Raw genomic sequence first — 17,598 nt, forward strand, 5'->3', positions numbered from 1 at the left:
ATAGAAAAAGTACAGAAGGAGACACCTAAAATTTTTCTGATGTAGAACTCTGATTTTTGTATTATATTTACTGATTTAAATTTTGTCTTCGCTTATTGTATTTTCTAGTTTTTCTACATTAACATATATAATAAAAATGAAATAATGAAACTTTACATTTATGAACGTAACTAAAATCTTTGGAATATTATTATTTGATTTCTTCAGGAATTTGCAGTATACTCATCACAATCTTATGCATATAAAAAGAATGGATATGCCTAGGAAAGGTTGTTTGAACTGTTCTAAATAGATGTTGAACTTAGTAGACTTACAGAAACATTATTTTCCCCATTCACTTTTTCTTTTATGTTGTTTTGTTTTTCTTATTTTTAGAAATTTATGTACATGGACCTTTCTGCTGTGAACATTCCGTTCACTGAATCTCAGCATTATTATGACAGATTAGGAAATAGAATTTATTTTGACAAAAATCATAGAAGGAGGAATAGTTTAAACAATTTTTGAAAATTTTTACCCAACACATATTAGAATTGATAAAAGAAAGGCTATGCCTGGGGAGGAGAGCAGTTATTACTCTGGAGAGCATGTGCAAAAACTGGGAGTATATAATGGGAGGAACAATTGCGTTGGCAGAATTTCTGGTTTCTTATCTCAGACATGTCTAAAGGGTGCGTCCTGGCCTTCTCGACCGACCGCCGTTCGTGGCTTCCCCAGTGCTGTTGACGCCGTGATGATGGTGCTGCCTGTTTTCTCAGTGCTCCTGTGCCCTCCACGCCTGTGCCGGCCGTAGCCTGACTTTCCTGCACTCATTCAGTAGCTGTCTCCGCAGCACTCTCGGAGACCTGGGGGATGGGGTGACCAGGGAAGGTCATGCCTCACTTGATCCTATAGAAAGCCTAGATTATACTAAAGTAAAAGAAGATAGACTTGCCACTCCAAGTCAGTTTACAAATATGAAGTATTTTTCTTATGTTGAAAGCATGGTTTGGTCCACTGATCGGTATTTAATTTCTCCTCATTTGCTTGAGATTTAATGACTGAAGATGACCAGAAGGTTTTAGAGAGACAGTGGTGCTGCTTACCATTCTCATTCACCCATGGAGGATAGCCATGGGATAAAAGAAGAATAATCATCTAACAGAAAATAAAATCCTTTCATTCCCTATTACAGCCCTGGGGAGATGTTCTTTTATATGTATCAAATTTGTTTGTCTATAAATATCAGGATTCAGCATTTTATTCTTTCACAGTATTAAAATAAAACCACCTGTCAAAGCCCCTTGTCACCTTTTTCTTCCTGTAACCTAGTGAACATTATGTTTTCTTTCTAAGGTAGTGGTAAGAAGATTATCATAATATTAGGTGCCATTTTATCCTAAACCTCCAGGTTATTTTTATATTATGATCTCTGCTCCCATTTCTGCAGCATTGAACCCTCTGAAATGCCTGGTTTTGTGGTTTTACTTTTAGGTGTTTATTTGAGTTGTCTGTTGATTTTACATCATTATTTTATCAGCATTTTTTGCAAATATTTTCTAATACATTAGAAGTGTCCATAATGTCTCATATGGATAAATTCTTTGACTTGTATCAGAGGGTTGTGTAGATTTTCTATTCACTATATTATGGCTTCAGGTTTATTCTATGTTATTGATTTAATCTATTCTGGGTTTTTGCTGCTGTGGGATATATGAAATTATTAAATTAAAGCAAGTGAGTTCATTGCTAGAAAATCATATTTCTTTTCATATTTCAAGCTAAGGATGTAGTAGGCATTGAATGAATATTCACAATTATCATCAATAGATTTATTTACCTTACCTATACCCATGGATAAATATTATCAAGTTGTTATTATATAGATATGGCCATTCATTTAACAGAGATTTACTGAATCATCTACTTTGTGTCACACACAGTTCTAGGCACTGCACGGATAGAATTCCACACCTTTGCCCTCTTCTGATGGGGCTGACAGGCTTCGGTCTTGCCTTATTGGCTAAGTAGGCGGGATTGCTCAGGCAGATGATACCTCGGTACAGCAGGGAATCCCAGTGAATGTTATCTTAGAACTGAAAGAGAAACACATTTAAGTGTGTATGTAGTAATAAATGAAAGAGATAAAATGCTAAAATTTCTACCCAAGGAAAATATTTGGGGAGTTCAAGCTTATACACCAAAAGCTTATGTAAATCTTATTGTGTACTTGGAATTGGATTTAACACATGATTATCTAGGCCTGGTGCCTCATGTTTGAACCCCCTGCTTATTTTATTTGAATACATTTCATCTTAAGTCATTCACAGACCTGTGATTAGCAGTATTCTCTTTTTAATTGTGGTGTAAAACAAAAAGGGAAGTGAGAGGAAATGGGATCACATAGTAGTGGTTTTTGTGCTGTGTTCGTCTGAATGCCATCCTTTTACAGAATTGCTTCAGGGGTTCCAGGAATGTTTGATTTAAATTTGTTTTAGCTACTTAAAACTACATGAAAGTAACAGGAATATTTAAGTGTACCAAGTTTTAATCTTGGAGACTGCTTGGAGATTAATCTTGTGCTGTTGCTTTCATTCATTTTTATGCAGAGCTCAAATATGTGTTTGGGTGTTTCTTGTTAAAAGAAATTTTTATTTGCATTTGTTGTATATTTAGTGATTAAGTTTGAAAAAAGTTTGTAAATATGTCTCTTTTAAGTCTCTGAGTCATTTTAATCAAGAGGCTTTGAATTTGTAAGGAAGTCTATAAAACAAACAACAAACCTTTGAAAACAATGTTTTATCTTTTGTATCTTGTTATCTTATGTGAACCATTATGGGTCTTTGAAAGAAAAACCCAGAAATGAATCTGATCCTGAGACCGATGTGAGACTACGGATGTTTTCCATAACACCTGTTTCAGAATTTTATGTTAATCAAAACAGCTTCTTTGTTCTTATTTGTTGACTTTATAATGAGAGAGGTAATAATTTTTAACATTGAGAGTAAATTTTTACTAATAAAACACATCGGGTTTGGTTATTAAGTAATAGAAACCAATCTAAGCTAATTTAAACAAAGAGAAATATGTTGGGCCACTTAAAATTACCGGAAGGGCTAGAGGGGTCAGCTATAGGCAGAGTGACCAAGAAAACGTCCAGGCTTCGGAATTTCAGCTCCCACTTGGAATCTGCAGAGCCACTCACTCAGCTCCAGGAAGCCAGGGAGGCAGGAATCTGGTGCCTGTGGACCCACACTATCTCTGTTGATCCTCCCAGAAAGGGGGGAACCTCACACCTCTTTCTTCCCACTTAACTCAGGTCTGGATTCAGTCTCCCATTAGTAGTGTATCTGATCAGGTGGTTCTGGTCAGGAGATTGGACGATGTCATTTTTAACTTTCAGGACAGGAAGGAGATCTTACAGGCGGTTGGAACTGATATTCAGCCAGTTCCAGTACCTGAAACTACATTACTTTTAATCTATTGAATCTACCGGTTTATTCCGTGTGAGATTTTATTTGAAAATAAAAACTCGCCCTCTTAGAAAAAGTATGGAAAGTACTGGAAGCTCCAAAATTTAGATCATGATATTCAGTACCAAACCCATAGATCTGGGTGGCTCAGTTGGTTAAGCATCTGACTCTTGATACCAGCTCAGGTCTTGATCACAGGGTCTTGAGTTCAGACCCTGTTTTGGGCTCCTCCGTACTGGGCGTGGAGCCTACTTAAAATAAGCAAACAAGCAGCGCGGATCTTCCAGTAACAAGGGAACGGCTCTGCTGGACTTGAAGCCCCAACAAACTGGTCATCATTCTCCCCGCACTCCAGAACTATGGCTAGTTTGTTTGGAGACCTCAAGTTAATTGGCCCAGGATCTTAGTAGAGATGAAGAATATGTAATCATTTGTCTCAGATAAATAATGCTGTAATTTATTTTTTAAATTCTAGATACTTAATACTATGGCAATGTTTGGTTAATTTTTATAGTGTTAATGGAAAGACCATCATAATATTGGTCTTTAATATAAAGGTCTTTAATATAAAGTCATAAAAATATGACTTCTTATCTCAGTTAAGTGGTTATTATATCTCAAGTTCCCCAAAACATTCTAAAAAATTATTTCTTCTTGGGCTATACTTGTTCTACCAATCTCTACTTTGTACAATTCTGGAATTGTTCCGTTATCAGTTCTTTTACCAATTTCCAGGAAAACACAGTCATAGTGTTTTTTAAGTCAACAAACTTTTCTGAAAATGAATGTTAATCCATTTTTATAATTGATTATAATGAAGAAATGCTAAAGAATAGTGAACTTTATGATGATTCTTTAGCCTTTGTCTAAATACAGCAATAGGATTGACTTGTGTATGTAAAAGAATCATTTTATTTATCTGATCTCATCTTGCTCATGGATTACATTTCCTACTGATAGTAGAAGACATAATCTTAGCAATTAAAGGTGTCAGTTACTTTTACTTTAAAACCTACTTTCTTTTTCTTTTGCATTAACTTGGTGTTTCTTGGACACTTGGTGTTTTGCATACTTGGTTTTAGATCAATACCTAGGACTAGTTTTTCAGAAGTGCCAAATTGTTTTCCAAAGTGTTTATATAAGAGGTCTGGTCTTGGACAGCTTCTTCCTAATTCCTTTCTTCTATCAGACAACTAGGCACTTTGAAACTCTTAGAAAACATTCTGGTGGTGATGGTGGGTATCCTTTGACCTTTTAACACTGTCCTCTGGAATCTGTTGAACCCACTGCTCAGCCTTCTGAGGCTAACATGACTTAGAGCCTTTTAATTCATGATGGGTGGGAACAGGGGCTCTCCTCTGTCTACCACGTCTCCATGTGGACTCTTACTGGTGCTGTCACTCCTTCCTTCTTGCCTGAAACTCTCTTTGAATCCCTGATAGCCTATTGCTAGAGCAGCTTCTCCATTCCCTGTGAAATTCCTTTGGTTTGCTTGCCTGCTGCCCCACGTGGTCTTCCATGTAGACATCAAAGCCCTACAGAGTGATTTGAGGCAGTTTTGAGGGAAAGGACTGAAATTGGTCAGGTTGTAAGGCTCTTAGTTGATATGGAGGAATGACTTTAAGGCTGGTGGTAGTGGAAAGAACGGAGAGGGACGCAGGACATGTTAACCCCCACTTCTCACCAGCGTTCCACTTCTAGCTGGCACTGGAGTGTGGGACCAAGAGGACAATTCCAGTGAAGATGGTATCTTGACTGGAAACACAGACCAAGAATGGAATGAGGAAGTGCTGGTGCTTACTTCACACTGAGCTGAAGCCTAAGTGCAAGGCAAAGCTTTTTGTTTAATCAGCTTATTAGGCATAATTTATGTATAATAAATCTCACCGATTTTAAGTATATAGTTCAGTGAATTTTCATGAATGCATACTGTCATGTAACCACTACCACATCAACATTTCTGCCTTTCTAGAATATTCCTGTATGCCTCTTGGCAGCTTATCTCCCCCTCTATCACCGGCCTCTAGTCCCTGGCAACCTCTGATCTGCCTTTTGTCCTGCTTATACAGTTTCATGTAAAGGGAATCATTCAGTATGTCTGGTTTCTCTCACTCAGCAGAGCACTTCTCAGATTTACCTTGTGCTTTGTTCGCTTCTGTTTCTCAGGAATGTTTTGGTATTGGATCTAGCACACTTTCAGCAATTCACGCAGGTCCACTTGCTTCACATTTTTTCCTTTTCCCTTTACTGTTCCCGGAGGTGTGGATATCTCATTGTGGGTGTGGTTTGCATTTCCCAGATATCTAAGGACGTCAGCCATTTTTTAATGAATTTGTTTTCCACTTCTAGATTTTCTTTTGTGAGACATCTATTCAAATATTTTGCCCCTTTTAAAATTGGAGTTGTTATTTTCATATTTGAGTTGTGAGATTATATATTTTAGATGCAAATTTTCAATTAGATCTGTAATACTCTACAGTTCTCAGTTTATGGCATTTCTTTTTGTTAACAGTGTCTTTTGAAGAGCTAATATACTTAATTTTGATAAAGTCTATTTTATCATTTTTCCTTTATACTTTTTTACTTTAATCCAAGAAATATGCTTAATTCAAGATGTTTTAGTTTCCACTCTTATATGATTCATTTCAAGTAAGCTTTTATATGTGGTATAATGTAAGGGTTGAATTTTGGTTTTGTTTTTTTTCTGTATGAATATCCATTTCTTCCAACACCATTTATTGGAAAGATAATCTCTACTCCAGTGAATAAGTTTGATACCATTGCTGAAAATCACATATATGCGTGTGTCTGTTTTTAGTTTCTCTGTTTGGGCTCCCTGACCTGCATGCCTGTCCTTCTGTTGGTACCATCAAGGTATTTTGTTTCAGCTCTGTTGAGGTATAATTGACAAACAAAATCATGTATAAAGTATAGAACATTAATAACACCCACCATCAGGGAAGTGTGAATACAAACTACAGTGTGATGTGTCCTCACAGCTGTCAGGATGCCTGTCATCAGATACACAAGGCACTAGTGCTGCTGAGGACGTGCGGAAGAGTTCCACCAGCTCTGACTGATGTCCCTGTAGAAACTCTTTGTGTAACTTAGTGTAACTTCTACAACTTCTGTCATTTTCAGAATTGACTTGGCTTTTCTTGGTCATTTGCTTAATCATATAACAGTATACTTCTCTGTGGTACTTGGATTTTTCTGATCATGCATCTTACAACCTTACTAAATTCACTTATGCGTTCTAGTGTTTTGTTGCTGTTGTTGTTGTTTTGGTAAATTCTATAGGACTTCCTGTAGAGTAATTACATGAGTAATCTGTGAATAGTGTTATTTTTTTTTCTTTCCAATCCAGTCTATACCACATACATAATACTTATATATAACATAATTTTACTTAACTGGTAAGTTTATATGTGTGTACAGATAGGTGGATACACACTCACATACCCCCACACATGTTTTTGTCTTGTTTTGCTGGCTGGAACCTCTGGTACAATGTTGAATAGGAAAGGTGAGAGTAAGTATTCATCTCTTGTTCCGCATCTTAGAGGGAAGAATTTACTCTTTCACCTTCAGGTGTGGGAGCACCCATAGGTTTCTCACAGATACCATTTTTGGGGTAATGAAATCCCCTTGAATTCCTAATTTGCTGTGAGTTTTTATCCTGGATGAGCATCAGAGTTCTTTTCACATGTTTTATCTCTGGGGTTACAGTGTTGAACAGCCTGGTGACCAATGTCTAATAGCTTTTGCTTCACGTATTTTGTCTGGTTTTCCTCTTGTTAATGACTGGAAGACAGTTCTGTAGCAGCTAACCCTTCGTGAGCAGAAGTGGCGTGTTCTTTCCATACTGTAGGGAATGTTACCCATATGAAACTTCAGACAAAGGGAAAGTAAGCGTTCAAAAGTTCATTGTTGTAAACTGCCATTACTTTTAAACTAAAAAGTCTTCTAATACAGAATTATCTGGACATTGTCATTTCTTAACCCATACCAGAAATGTTGAAGGAACAGAATTGTGGTAACGACAAAGAGCCAGTTTGCTGGAAATTGTGGACAATTAAATTCTTTTTTCAGTTCTAGTATTTTGTGTTAGTGTCTCAGCAACACTAAGCGTCTGCCTGGTTTGCTTTATTCCTTTGGATGGCATCAACACAAAATAAAACGTATGTCGTCTAGAAGTGAACATATTCCTGGAGAATAGGCAGTTCTGTGACGGCCGCACACAGGGCCAGCCTCGCTCACCTGCGGCCACGTTCTGCCGAGACCACTTTGCTCCCAGGGGCCTGGGCAGACTCTATCCCGGGACAGGTTCTCTGTGCTGCCCAGTCAGCTGGTCTGAAACAGAAAGGGAAGCACCCACAATCCTCATCTTTCTTCAGACGTTGAGAACTTTTTTTTTTTTTTTTTAAATAAAGCGATACTCTTTACACATCTTGCTGTTTTCCTTGTACGTGCAAACTAAAGAGAAGGGCAGAGGTCTGAACTCCCATCTACTGCTTGATGTTCTGAAGGGTGGGTGGGGTAAACAGGAAGCGACTTGGTAGAAACAGAATAAAGTCCTTTATTTTTTCCTTTGAAGAGATTTTAACAAGTAACAAGGGCAGAGATGTGAAATTGAAGTTAGTCGTAAGTAGGCTACAGCAGACCAAAGTGTATCATAACTACAGTTTTAAAAGTGAAGATTTGGAGACAACTGAAAACTTGGGCAACACGTTTCCAACTTATTTATTAATATTATTGTCACTGCGATTCAAAATGTGAGTCAGTAAAATTTAAACTTTTTCTGAGTTCTTAAGGTTCATAATTTCTTCAGTGCCAGGATCTTACTCTATTTTCAGTTACGATCTCTTCTGGCGTAGTGTGTGATCAGCCAAATTTCATGAAATCTCATGTGCTCCAGGGAATTTTGGGAATCAGGAGATGAATGGTACATTCAGGAAAGTTTCCATCCTCAGAAAACTCCCAGGCCATAGACTTTGATACTAAGCCCTTCTTTGTTTATCATTTTTATAAATAAGACAGGTAAGCTTTGGATCTCTCATTTTCCCCCATCCTCAGTGTTGCAGCAACATAAGAAAGAGCTTTCCCCAAATGCATCAGTGCTATAAGAGTTTTAGGGAAGCTCAGTAATTTTTTATTTATAATTCCTAAAATTTCTTAGCAGCTTCCAAATAGCCACTTGCAACTATGAATTTTGGAAGGCATTGTTAAATACAGAATTTTCCATGTGAAGACTACATCATTTCCTAAATGTTCCCAGAGCTTACATTTAATAACTCCAGTTTCTCCTGTCAGGGTGACAGAATTGTTTACATATTTTAGCAACTCATACAGTATCAACTGAGAAATCAAAATCGACTTAAAATGTGGATATATATGAGCCTGTCTGGCATGGTTTGCTCAGGTTTTTCTCATGGTAAACTTTAAAGTTAGTTACCTTTGCTCACAAGCATGATGCCAATCCAAATAATGATTAGGACACGGAGCTGAATCATAGACTCAAACTGGTTCCAGGCCACTTAGAGATATCTAGTAATTTCTACAATATGTACAAAACAAAAAAAATGTGGTGATGATCATGATACCTTTTTTCAGCTTTGCTTCTATGGCCTAGATAAGTGAAATCCAACATATGTATATGTTATTTTCTGCTAGCTGTAATACAGAAACGATACCATATTGTATATACAGCACTTACAAAATATAAAGAAGCCACTTTGTAGATTATTACATTCTGTATGTACAGAAAAGTACCTGCCGTTCTCACTATGCCATTTTCAGCCATCACTTTTCAGTATGGAATTGGAAGGCTTCATGGACTAACTCTGACTAGGAATGGTCTTATTCTGTTCATATAGAATTAAGTACAGAAGAATAGGCTACAATAGCATATGCTAGAAAACGTGATTCTCTGAGTTATTAGAAATCATAATAGTCCTCAGGGAAAAAATAACAGCTTTGCCTGTTTTATGATTTGGCTTGTGAACTTATATATATCCTCCCCCCCTTTTTTTCTGACCAAGAATGTCACAAGTATATAGTTCTTTATACCTTTCCATTACTTAGCAATGTATAGTTTCTTTCTTTTTCCCCATTAGTGACTCTGCAAAGTAGAGGGTTTATTGGCACAAACCAGCTCACCTGGGGCTGAAGTTCTTGATGACATGGCTTCCGTTCTCCCATTAATGTCTGGTTTTAATGTTAAAAAATTAAGAGAGAGAAGAAAACAAAGCGATTGGTATGCTTACAAGTTGCACAAAGAAGGTTTAGAACAGGGGCGGAAGTGACAGGCTTCTAGTGTTTCCCACTCTGTTGATGTCTGTAGAAAAATGCTCTGCACACAGAAGCCGCCTTAGCTGTGTCTCCATCACTCAGGAGTCTCTTTTGGAGTGGCTTTTTGTTCAGTAATGGAAGAGAACTGTTAGAGGTTGTCTCTTGTCTGCAAGAACTTCTGTTGCGTCAGGAAGTTAAGTCACCCTCGTGTGTCTCACTGTGAGCAGAAGGCAGAACGTAATTCATGGCGCACGGAATAGGGAGAAACAAAACGAGTCTGCTGACAGCTCACTGTGCGCAAGAGCTCTGCGTACTCTGTCCCGTTCGCCCCTGACGCCACCTGACCGGACCTCCTCCTCTAAGTGACGGTATTTCGAGTCTGAGCCGTCAAGGAACCCAGGTGTGGCTTGTCAGTGAAGCTGGGATTTGAAAATAGATCTGTGTGGACTCAGCGCTTACCTTTTTCCTACGGTGCTCTGCTTCTCCCAGCCAGAGAGCAGTATATGAGACGGCGGAGGAAAGGATGCAGGCCACGTGCCTTTGAGAGGGCCTCACGGGCAGAAGGCAGGCTGAGCTAATTCCTGAAAGGGGGGACGGATCAACCTTGGCAAAAAACAGCAGGGACACTCAAGTCTCTGGTCTCTGCTCAGACTAATTCTTCTGCCTGGAATGCGCTTCCTGCAGGGAGCTGCTTTCATAGCTCAACCCCTGGATCAGGCCTGCTCTGACCACCGCTTCCGTGTTGCTGTCTGAGGCTCCCCAACCTACACCACTCTGTGTCCCACTTTCAGGCACTTACCCCTGGGAACTTGCTGTACAGTCTAGTGTCCTAACATGTTTGTGGATTCCCTTCTGCCTTTAGGATAAAGCTTCATAAGGACAGAGATGATTGTCTTTTTCTTTTGTTCGAGATACATGGTAGGCACCCGGAAGAGTGCCGGGCACCAAGCAGCTGCTCCATAATTGTTGTTTGAAGATACAAAGATTTTGAGTTAAGGGTCAGCGAAACGTGTTTGAGGCTCTAGAAAGACCAGTCCTCCTGGAGTGGGGAGTCCCAGGTGTTGCATGTTCCAGTTGGGAAAAATAGGGCAGAACCAAACTGTGAGAACTTAAATCCTACACAAAGGAATTTGTTTATTTTTTTGGTAGGAAATAGAAGAGCTTTCTGGAGTTTTCATTTTAAGTAACAGTGTATTAATTTAGTGGCATAAAAGTAATATCCTAGTGACATCTTGTTACCTTTCCTCCATGCTTTTTTGAAGTGTTTTTAGTTTTACCTCGTAAAATTGGCTTTAATAAAGAGAGAAATTACCTTTCACATGCGTAGGGGCCCCTAGGTAAAGGAAACTTCAAGGTCAGCTGATCTCGGGTCGACTCCCCTCGTGATGGCACCCACTAGGGCCTGCCAGTCAGTATCTTGTGGTTCTCTTAAAGCCACGATAGAGAAGTCCTTCCCTTCAGTCTGATTGGGCCAACTGGGGCAATTATTCAGAATCTGGCACATATTACATATTTGTTAAATATTTGGGGATTGAGTCGTTAAGAGCACGCTGCTGTAAGAAGACGGCTGTCTGTAGACAAGCCCGCAGCTCCCGCAGAATGCAGGGTGGCTGACAGAGGTCTTGGAAGTAGAGTTGACCCTTGAACACTGCGGGGCTTAGGGGTGCTGACCTGTCCCCCACCAGCACCACCTGTTGAGGATCTGCATGTAACTTGACTCCCCAAACTTAGCTGCTAAGAGCCTGCTGTTGACCAGAAGAAAACTTACTAGTAACATAAACATAGATTAACACATTTTGTAGCCCCACAATAATCTAAACTAGGGATCGGAAAATATTAAGAAAAGCATAAGAAAAATACATTATAGCACTACAGTATATTTGTCCAAAAAATCCGTATGTAAGTGGACCGTTCAGGTCAAACCCATGTTGTTCAACAGTCAATTGTATATGTAAATTTTCACGGAAAATAAGTATTTTCCATGATGAGAAGACAGATATGCTCTACTTCGAAATACTAGAACACCTGCAAACCCCACAAGGTGACGTGAACGGGCAGTCTCTCAGGACAGAGGCACAGCGAAGTCCCTCCAGAGATCACCAGTGTCCGTCCCTTCTGATCACAGTGTCTTTCCTTTGGATGCACAGTATCCGTATCTTCAAGTTCAAAAATCTTAACTTCTCTTCCTATCCTACAGAATGAGCACCGAAAAGCTTGTCCATGGAAAGATGTAGTAAAAATGTATGTTAAACTTGAGGAAATGATTGATCAATTTAAAAAGTAGAAATTGTTCAAAACGCATTCTCGGAACATAGAGTAATAAAGCCAAAACTAAACACCAAGTAAAGAAGAACATGTAAGCAGCCACGGAACTTCAAATCAGTCATCAAAGTACAAGTTCCCTTGGTTTCTAATTATATTTGGAGTCATTCCTGAAATCCCATTTCATACTCAAAGTACTGTCAAAAGTGACCACAAAAATAAAAGTACAACTATATGCACAGTTTTAAAGATTTTTAAGGACTTATTTTTGACTTAAAGAATATCCTGACAATATAATTTGATTCTGAAAAAGTTTTTCCACAAAGACATTTTCAAAATAACAGAGCAGAAGCTTCATCCCATCCCCCTCATGCAGTTCATCATTCCTGGCAAATCGTCTGGCGATTCCAGAGTAAGAGCCCTGGGCTTGCACGTCTTCTACTAAGAACCCATGACGGGAAGGTCTCCGTACTTCCAACACACACTCAGGACTGAACTGTTGGAACTACATTTCACACAGCTCAGCAGTAAAGCTTCCTTTCAAATGAAAGGCGTTGGGGATCACGGCAAAGTAAGAAATTGCTATGGATGCAAGATTTTGCATAATTCTTGAGCATCAAATTAGTAACAAAAATGTTCACCACAGCAGACACTAATTTTTATGCAGCTTTAGGGGTTCATTAACATTTGTTTGTTCAACAAATACATATACTACGGGATCCTTCATATGCCGGGTGTGTCTCCTTGTTCTCAAGGAGCTAACATTCTAGTGGGATTAGTGGGATGATTAAATGAGAAAACTAATTGCAGAGAGAGAATGTCTATGACTGTTAAAGAGAAATGTAAAAGAAGAGAAGAAAAAGAAGAGAGCATCTTCAATCTCAACATCATTTTGATGATTTTTAAAAGCGTTGGGAAGAACAGCTAATCGGGGGGAAAATTCCTTTGGAGGATTATATAAGTACACCACGGGTATGCAGAAATACATACTGGGAGGGTATCTTACGGACACTCAAGTATGATTTGAGAAGCGTCAAGCAAAACTGAGGGAAAAGGCAAAGGGTACATGAATTTATCGATGCCTGGACGTTCAGATTCTTCCCTTAAGCCAGCATTCAGATCTCGAGGTGGCTCTGGACACTGGGAGGTTCCGAAATGCCACGGGCTCAAGCGCCAGTCAGTCCTGAGAGGAAACCTCGTACAACTGCTTTTCATTATGTGTTTCTTAATCCCCTGGGACATGTGACCTGCTCACTGCATTTCTTAGAAAACAGTTAAGAGCATGTACGTCTCCACAACTTTAGGATCTGCTCATACATTTGTTGTAATGACTAAATCGCATAGTCCCATCTCTGGGGGCAGTTGGGGAGAGGCTAGGGGTTGGGAATTGAGGAGTAGAGGAAACTCTGCTATGATGTGACTTCAGTATGGAAGGCAAAGTTAAGTGCTCTTCCTCAGGGACATTCCAGGGAATGGGATGCAGTACTCAAGTCACTTGGGAACAATACAATGATGCCCCCAGACAGGGACTATTTATTGAACGTCTCTCCTCCAATAGTCCCAAGCTTGGTAATTTCTAAAACGCTCCGGGTAAAGTCACTTATTTTAGCTAGCATGGAAATCTAGTTTCCTTTAGGTTCTGGAGCATTGGAGGGATGGGGTAGACGTGTGTGTGTGTGTGTGTACGTGTGTACACACGCGTGTGTGGCGTGCTTGCTGGGGCAGATACCAGATTCAGCGACAGTTTGGAGGCTGCTGGTCGATTTGGCGCTAGATGTGGTGTTATCTATCGAAATGGTGGGAAGCAACAAATTGGAGAAAGATTAGCAAAGAGAAAACAACAGGCCTAAGCAGGTTAGTTAACAAGGATATTGAAAGAGGAAGGAGCATCCCAGCCCTGTTTGAATGTGTGGGACAGACATGTTTTTGTCAGTGTCGAGATAAATTAGACCGTGCTTTGGCGGAACACAGAATCCACGAGGTTTGGGGCATGTTAAGTGTACACTAATGGTGGTAGTCAGACAGGATTTGATTGATCAGGAAGACACAGAATAGTGGTAGGATTAATTAAAGGCTGCTTCCCAGCGAGGGCTCTGGAGAGGCCCAGCCAGCCGCTGTCCGAAAGGGCCGCATAAATATACTTTGGGTCCGAACCAGTGACCGAGAATGGAGTCCTGGCCAGTTTGTTTCTTGTACCCTGTTGGTCATGTGGGCATGCTGTTGTCATGTGGCCAACCGCAGGGGAGAGCCTCTCAGAGGGCCGCACCTAGGCATGCCGTCCATCCATCCATCCATCCATCCATTGGTCTTGCTTTATGGGAAACACTGCTGACAGTCTAGTACAGGAGAGCCCCCGATGCCCAGGACCCGTGGGACAAAGCTGCCTTGTGGTGTCCTTTGTGCGTCGGCCCGGGTGCTGTGCACAGTCGTGTCTTACTCCAGCAGGTGAGAAATGCAACAGTTAACCCCAGCAGCACAGGTGTTCTCGGGCACTGCGAGAGCCGTGGGGTTGGGTCATGTACAATATCACTTGCAGGTGCTACCGTTTCAGAACGTCTCACAAGGAGAAACGTCTCACAACGTCTCACAGAACGTCTCACAAGGATCTTGGAAGTGGCCTGTGGTATTTCGTGCATCTAACTCTTATGTTTAACCTTTCGTTGATAGATGTGTAAAGCCAAATTCTTTGATTTTGTAAGAGAAAACGTAGCAAAGCAGCCTTCTAGTTTACTGAGAGTGAATGACATATTCTGTATTTCAGAACCTACTCAAAGTTTCTAATTGTGTTTTTCCCTTCCTTTTCCTTCCACCAGATGAGTCGGCTCCTAAGGAAGTCAGCAGGGTAAGTAATGAGAATGTAATTTCTGTCACCACAGTGTAGGAAATAAATAACGTTCCTGTGTTTTCTCACTGCTCTCACATGTTAAAGTATTGGAAAAATAATGGCAAAGCCTGAGTGTCTGCCCCAGCGCATCACTCGTTAATAGGGAGGAAAGTCGGTAGGGAGAGCCGTTGCAGACTGGGGGCCCCCAAAGTGAGTACAGCTCGCAGCTGCTCTTTGTCTGCACTGCACGTGCTTATGGGGTTTTCTGAACGAGCTGCCAACGTTGGAAATTGAGAGCCTGCGTGTAAAGACTGGGTTTCTAGCTTCTCTTACACCGACACAAGCCTTCCCTGTGTGGCGGCAGGCAGCGGAAGCCTCTGCCTCTCGCTCCCCCAGCAAGCGGCTTTACCCTGCCTTTGAGTTCATGCACCTTGTTTGTGGGCGAACGAAAGGTGACTGCTTATGTATTCGAGACAGGGCATTCCTCGGTACTTTTAGACATACTAAACGCACTGTTTTCCTGTCCAAGAGAAATTACGTAGGGTTAACTTTAAGAGACTTACCAAACTTAAAAACTTATGGGTTGTGAGTACTGAAAGCATTTAGCAAACTATGCATAGTAATGCAAAGTTATAATTAATTACATATGATAAATCTTCTAATTATATATTTCATATACAATAAAGATCTTAAATGTGGAATATTGAAAATAATCAGTTTGCAGGCAGAGTCCCGAGACCTGGGGGTGTTGAGATCAGCAGTCTGCCGTCTCAGAGCTCTGCAGTAGCACTGTGCACTTTATATATCAAGGTGGTGGGCAGAAATCTACAGTTTCCTCACCAACAGCCCCTGTTGTTTTGTAACCCAAACTACAAGAGATACCTAACCTCAATTTAACATTGACAGTCCCGAAGAAACTTTAGATTTTGTTGTTGTTTTCGAAGGAGATGGGGAAAGAAATGCCCCAAAGAGGTAGTTTTAAGCAATCTGTGTTTTCCTGACATTCTGTCCTATTGACGACGAAGAGTGGAACTGTACTTCTGAGGCCGGCCTTCTGTCGGTACATTGATTCTGTTCACCTGCCGGCCAGAACCCACTTTCTTCGCCTCTGGAGTCTCCACATACAAAGATTTTGTGCCAGTGTTATAACTGATTTTGCGACTGCATCGCACTCCTTTAATTATAAACTAGGTTGTATTTGGGTAGAACAGTTGTATAGACGAGGAGTGGACTTTTTTATTTTACTGAACGCATTTCTGTATATTTTAGTTATACAAAATATCGCTGCAAGACAGTCGGATTCGGAGGACATTGTCATGTCGTTCTTAGTACGCCACCGCCTTCTTTCTGGCTGAAGAGAGGGGAGATGTGTGCTCAGGCAGCACCACGGACTATTTTTAAGGCCGTTAGAAATGATGACAAAAGTATACAGAGATCATTCTTTGCTGTTATTTTATAAGGGTCTCTTATTTTGTGCCTCATGTTGAGAAAGTCTATCTCCAGTTGAGAATTTCTAATTTATGAGCTGAGAGTAGAATAGAATAGACACTTAATAGATAATACTAGAATAGATACTAGGGTAGTATCCGTTGCCAAGATCTTTAACATGGTTTATTCTCAATATAACCCATATATCAGGGTTCATGACGGATATTCAGAATTTGCTTTCTGTAACAGCACACTGTTGTTTTCAATTAAAATTAAGGTTTAGAAATGAGGGTGCCTGGGGGGCTCAGTGGGTTAAGCCTCTGCCTTTGGCTCAGGTCATGATCTCAGGGTCCTGGGATCGAGCCCTGCATTGGGTTCCCTGCTCAGCGGGAAGCCTGCTTCCTCCTCTCTCTCTCTTTGCCTGCCGCTCCCCTTGCTCATGATCTCTCTCTCTCTCTCAAATAAATAAATAAAATCTTTATATATATTTAAAAAAGAAAAGGTTTAGAAATGCATAGTGCAGCCTTTTGGAGGGAGGGCTTGTTTGGGAACATCCGTTGTCAAAAGTCGTGCTCCTTATGAGCGCGGCTGTCGCACCCACAGAGCGTTCTGAGTTTTGTGAGACACTTTCCCATTTAGAGCCAAACCACCTCTCCTTAACTGTCATCTGTTAAATATGGGTTTTTCCTTTTTTTTTTTTTAATTAATACTTTCCTTGATTTTTGTAGCAACTCAAAAACAAACAAACAAAACAAGAACATAACTATCCCCCATACTCCACATGAGAGCTCTCTGAATAGAGGGGTTACGTTCTCTCTTCCCAGTGAAGCGCACCTACTTTTAAAACATTTTCCCCAAAATGCCTCCCTCGCATCTACTTAGACATTCTCTGGACCAAGTGTCTATATCAGCACATTTTTAGCAGGTAGCTGCTGTGACATGACATCGCAGACCCATGGTGGCCTGACCCTGACAGCATGGGGGAGGACGGGTAACTGCTTGGAAACAGTGTATCTTTAATACAGTTTGAAGGGAGAATTCACTTTTTCAAGAAATTATACAACATTTCTTGTTACTAATCCTTTAGAAAGCAAGATTTTTTTTTTTTTTTAACGTGAAGTCAAGTCAGTTAAGTCTGTACCCATCCCCTCTCTTCCTCTTCCTCTCCTCTGTCCCTTTCTCTCTCCCTGTCTTCCTCCTTACCTGAGGTTTGTGTGCCGGACCTCGTCCTATGTGCTGGGGATATAGTGTGAGCCAAACAGATTCTGGTTCCCCCCGTGTGCGTGGAGGAGGGCACACTGTGGAGGAGGGCGTGGTGGAGACCGTTGAAAAAAATGTTTG

General features: G+C 40.4%; 1 protein-coding gene across 2 annotated transcripts in view; it reads left to right on the plus strand.

The window, feature by feature from the left end:
* The window catches only part of LOC111158707 (phosphodiesterase 10A), a 570,570-nt gene that overhangs the window by 452,393 nt on the left and 100,579 nt on the right, over positions 1–17,598 (plus strand). For both annotated transcript variants that reach the window (XM_022520920.1, XM_022520921.1), the window contains one exon: positions 14,819–14,847. In XM_022520920.1, coding sequence (XP_022376628.1) covers positions 14,819–14,847 — 29 coding nt within the window. The remainder of the gene's footprint in view (positions 1–14,818; positions 14,848–17,598) is intronic.

This window comes from Enhydra lutris, unplaced genomic scaffold (assembly GCF_002288905.1).
Source record: "Enhydra lutris kenyoni isolate GAN:26980312 unplaced genomic scaffold, ASM228890v2 scaffoldscaffold62, whole genome shotgun sequence".
Lineage (NCBI taxonomy): Eukaryota > Metazoa > Chordata > Mammalia > Carnivora > Mustelidae > Enhydra > Enhydra lutris.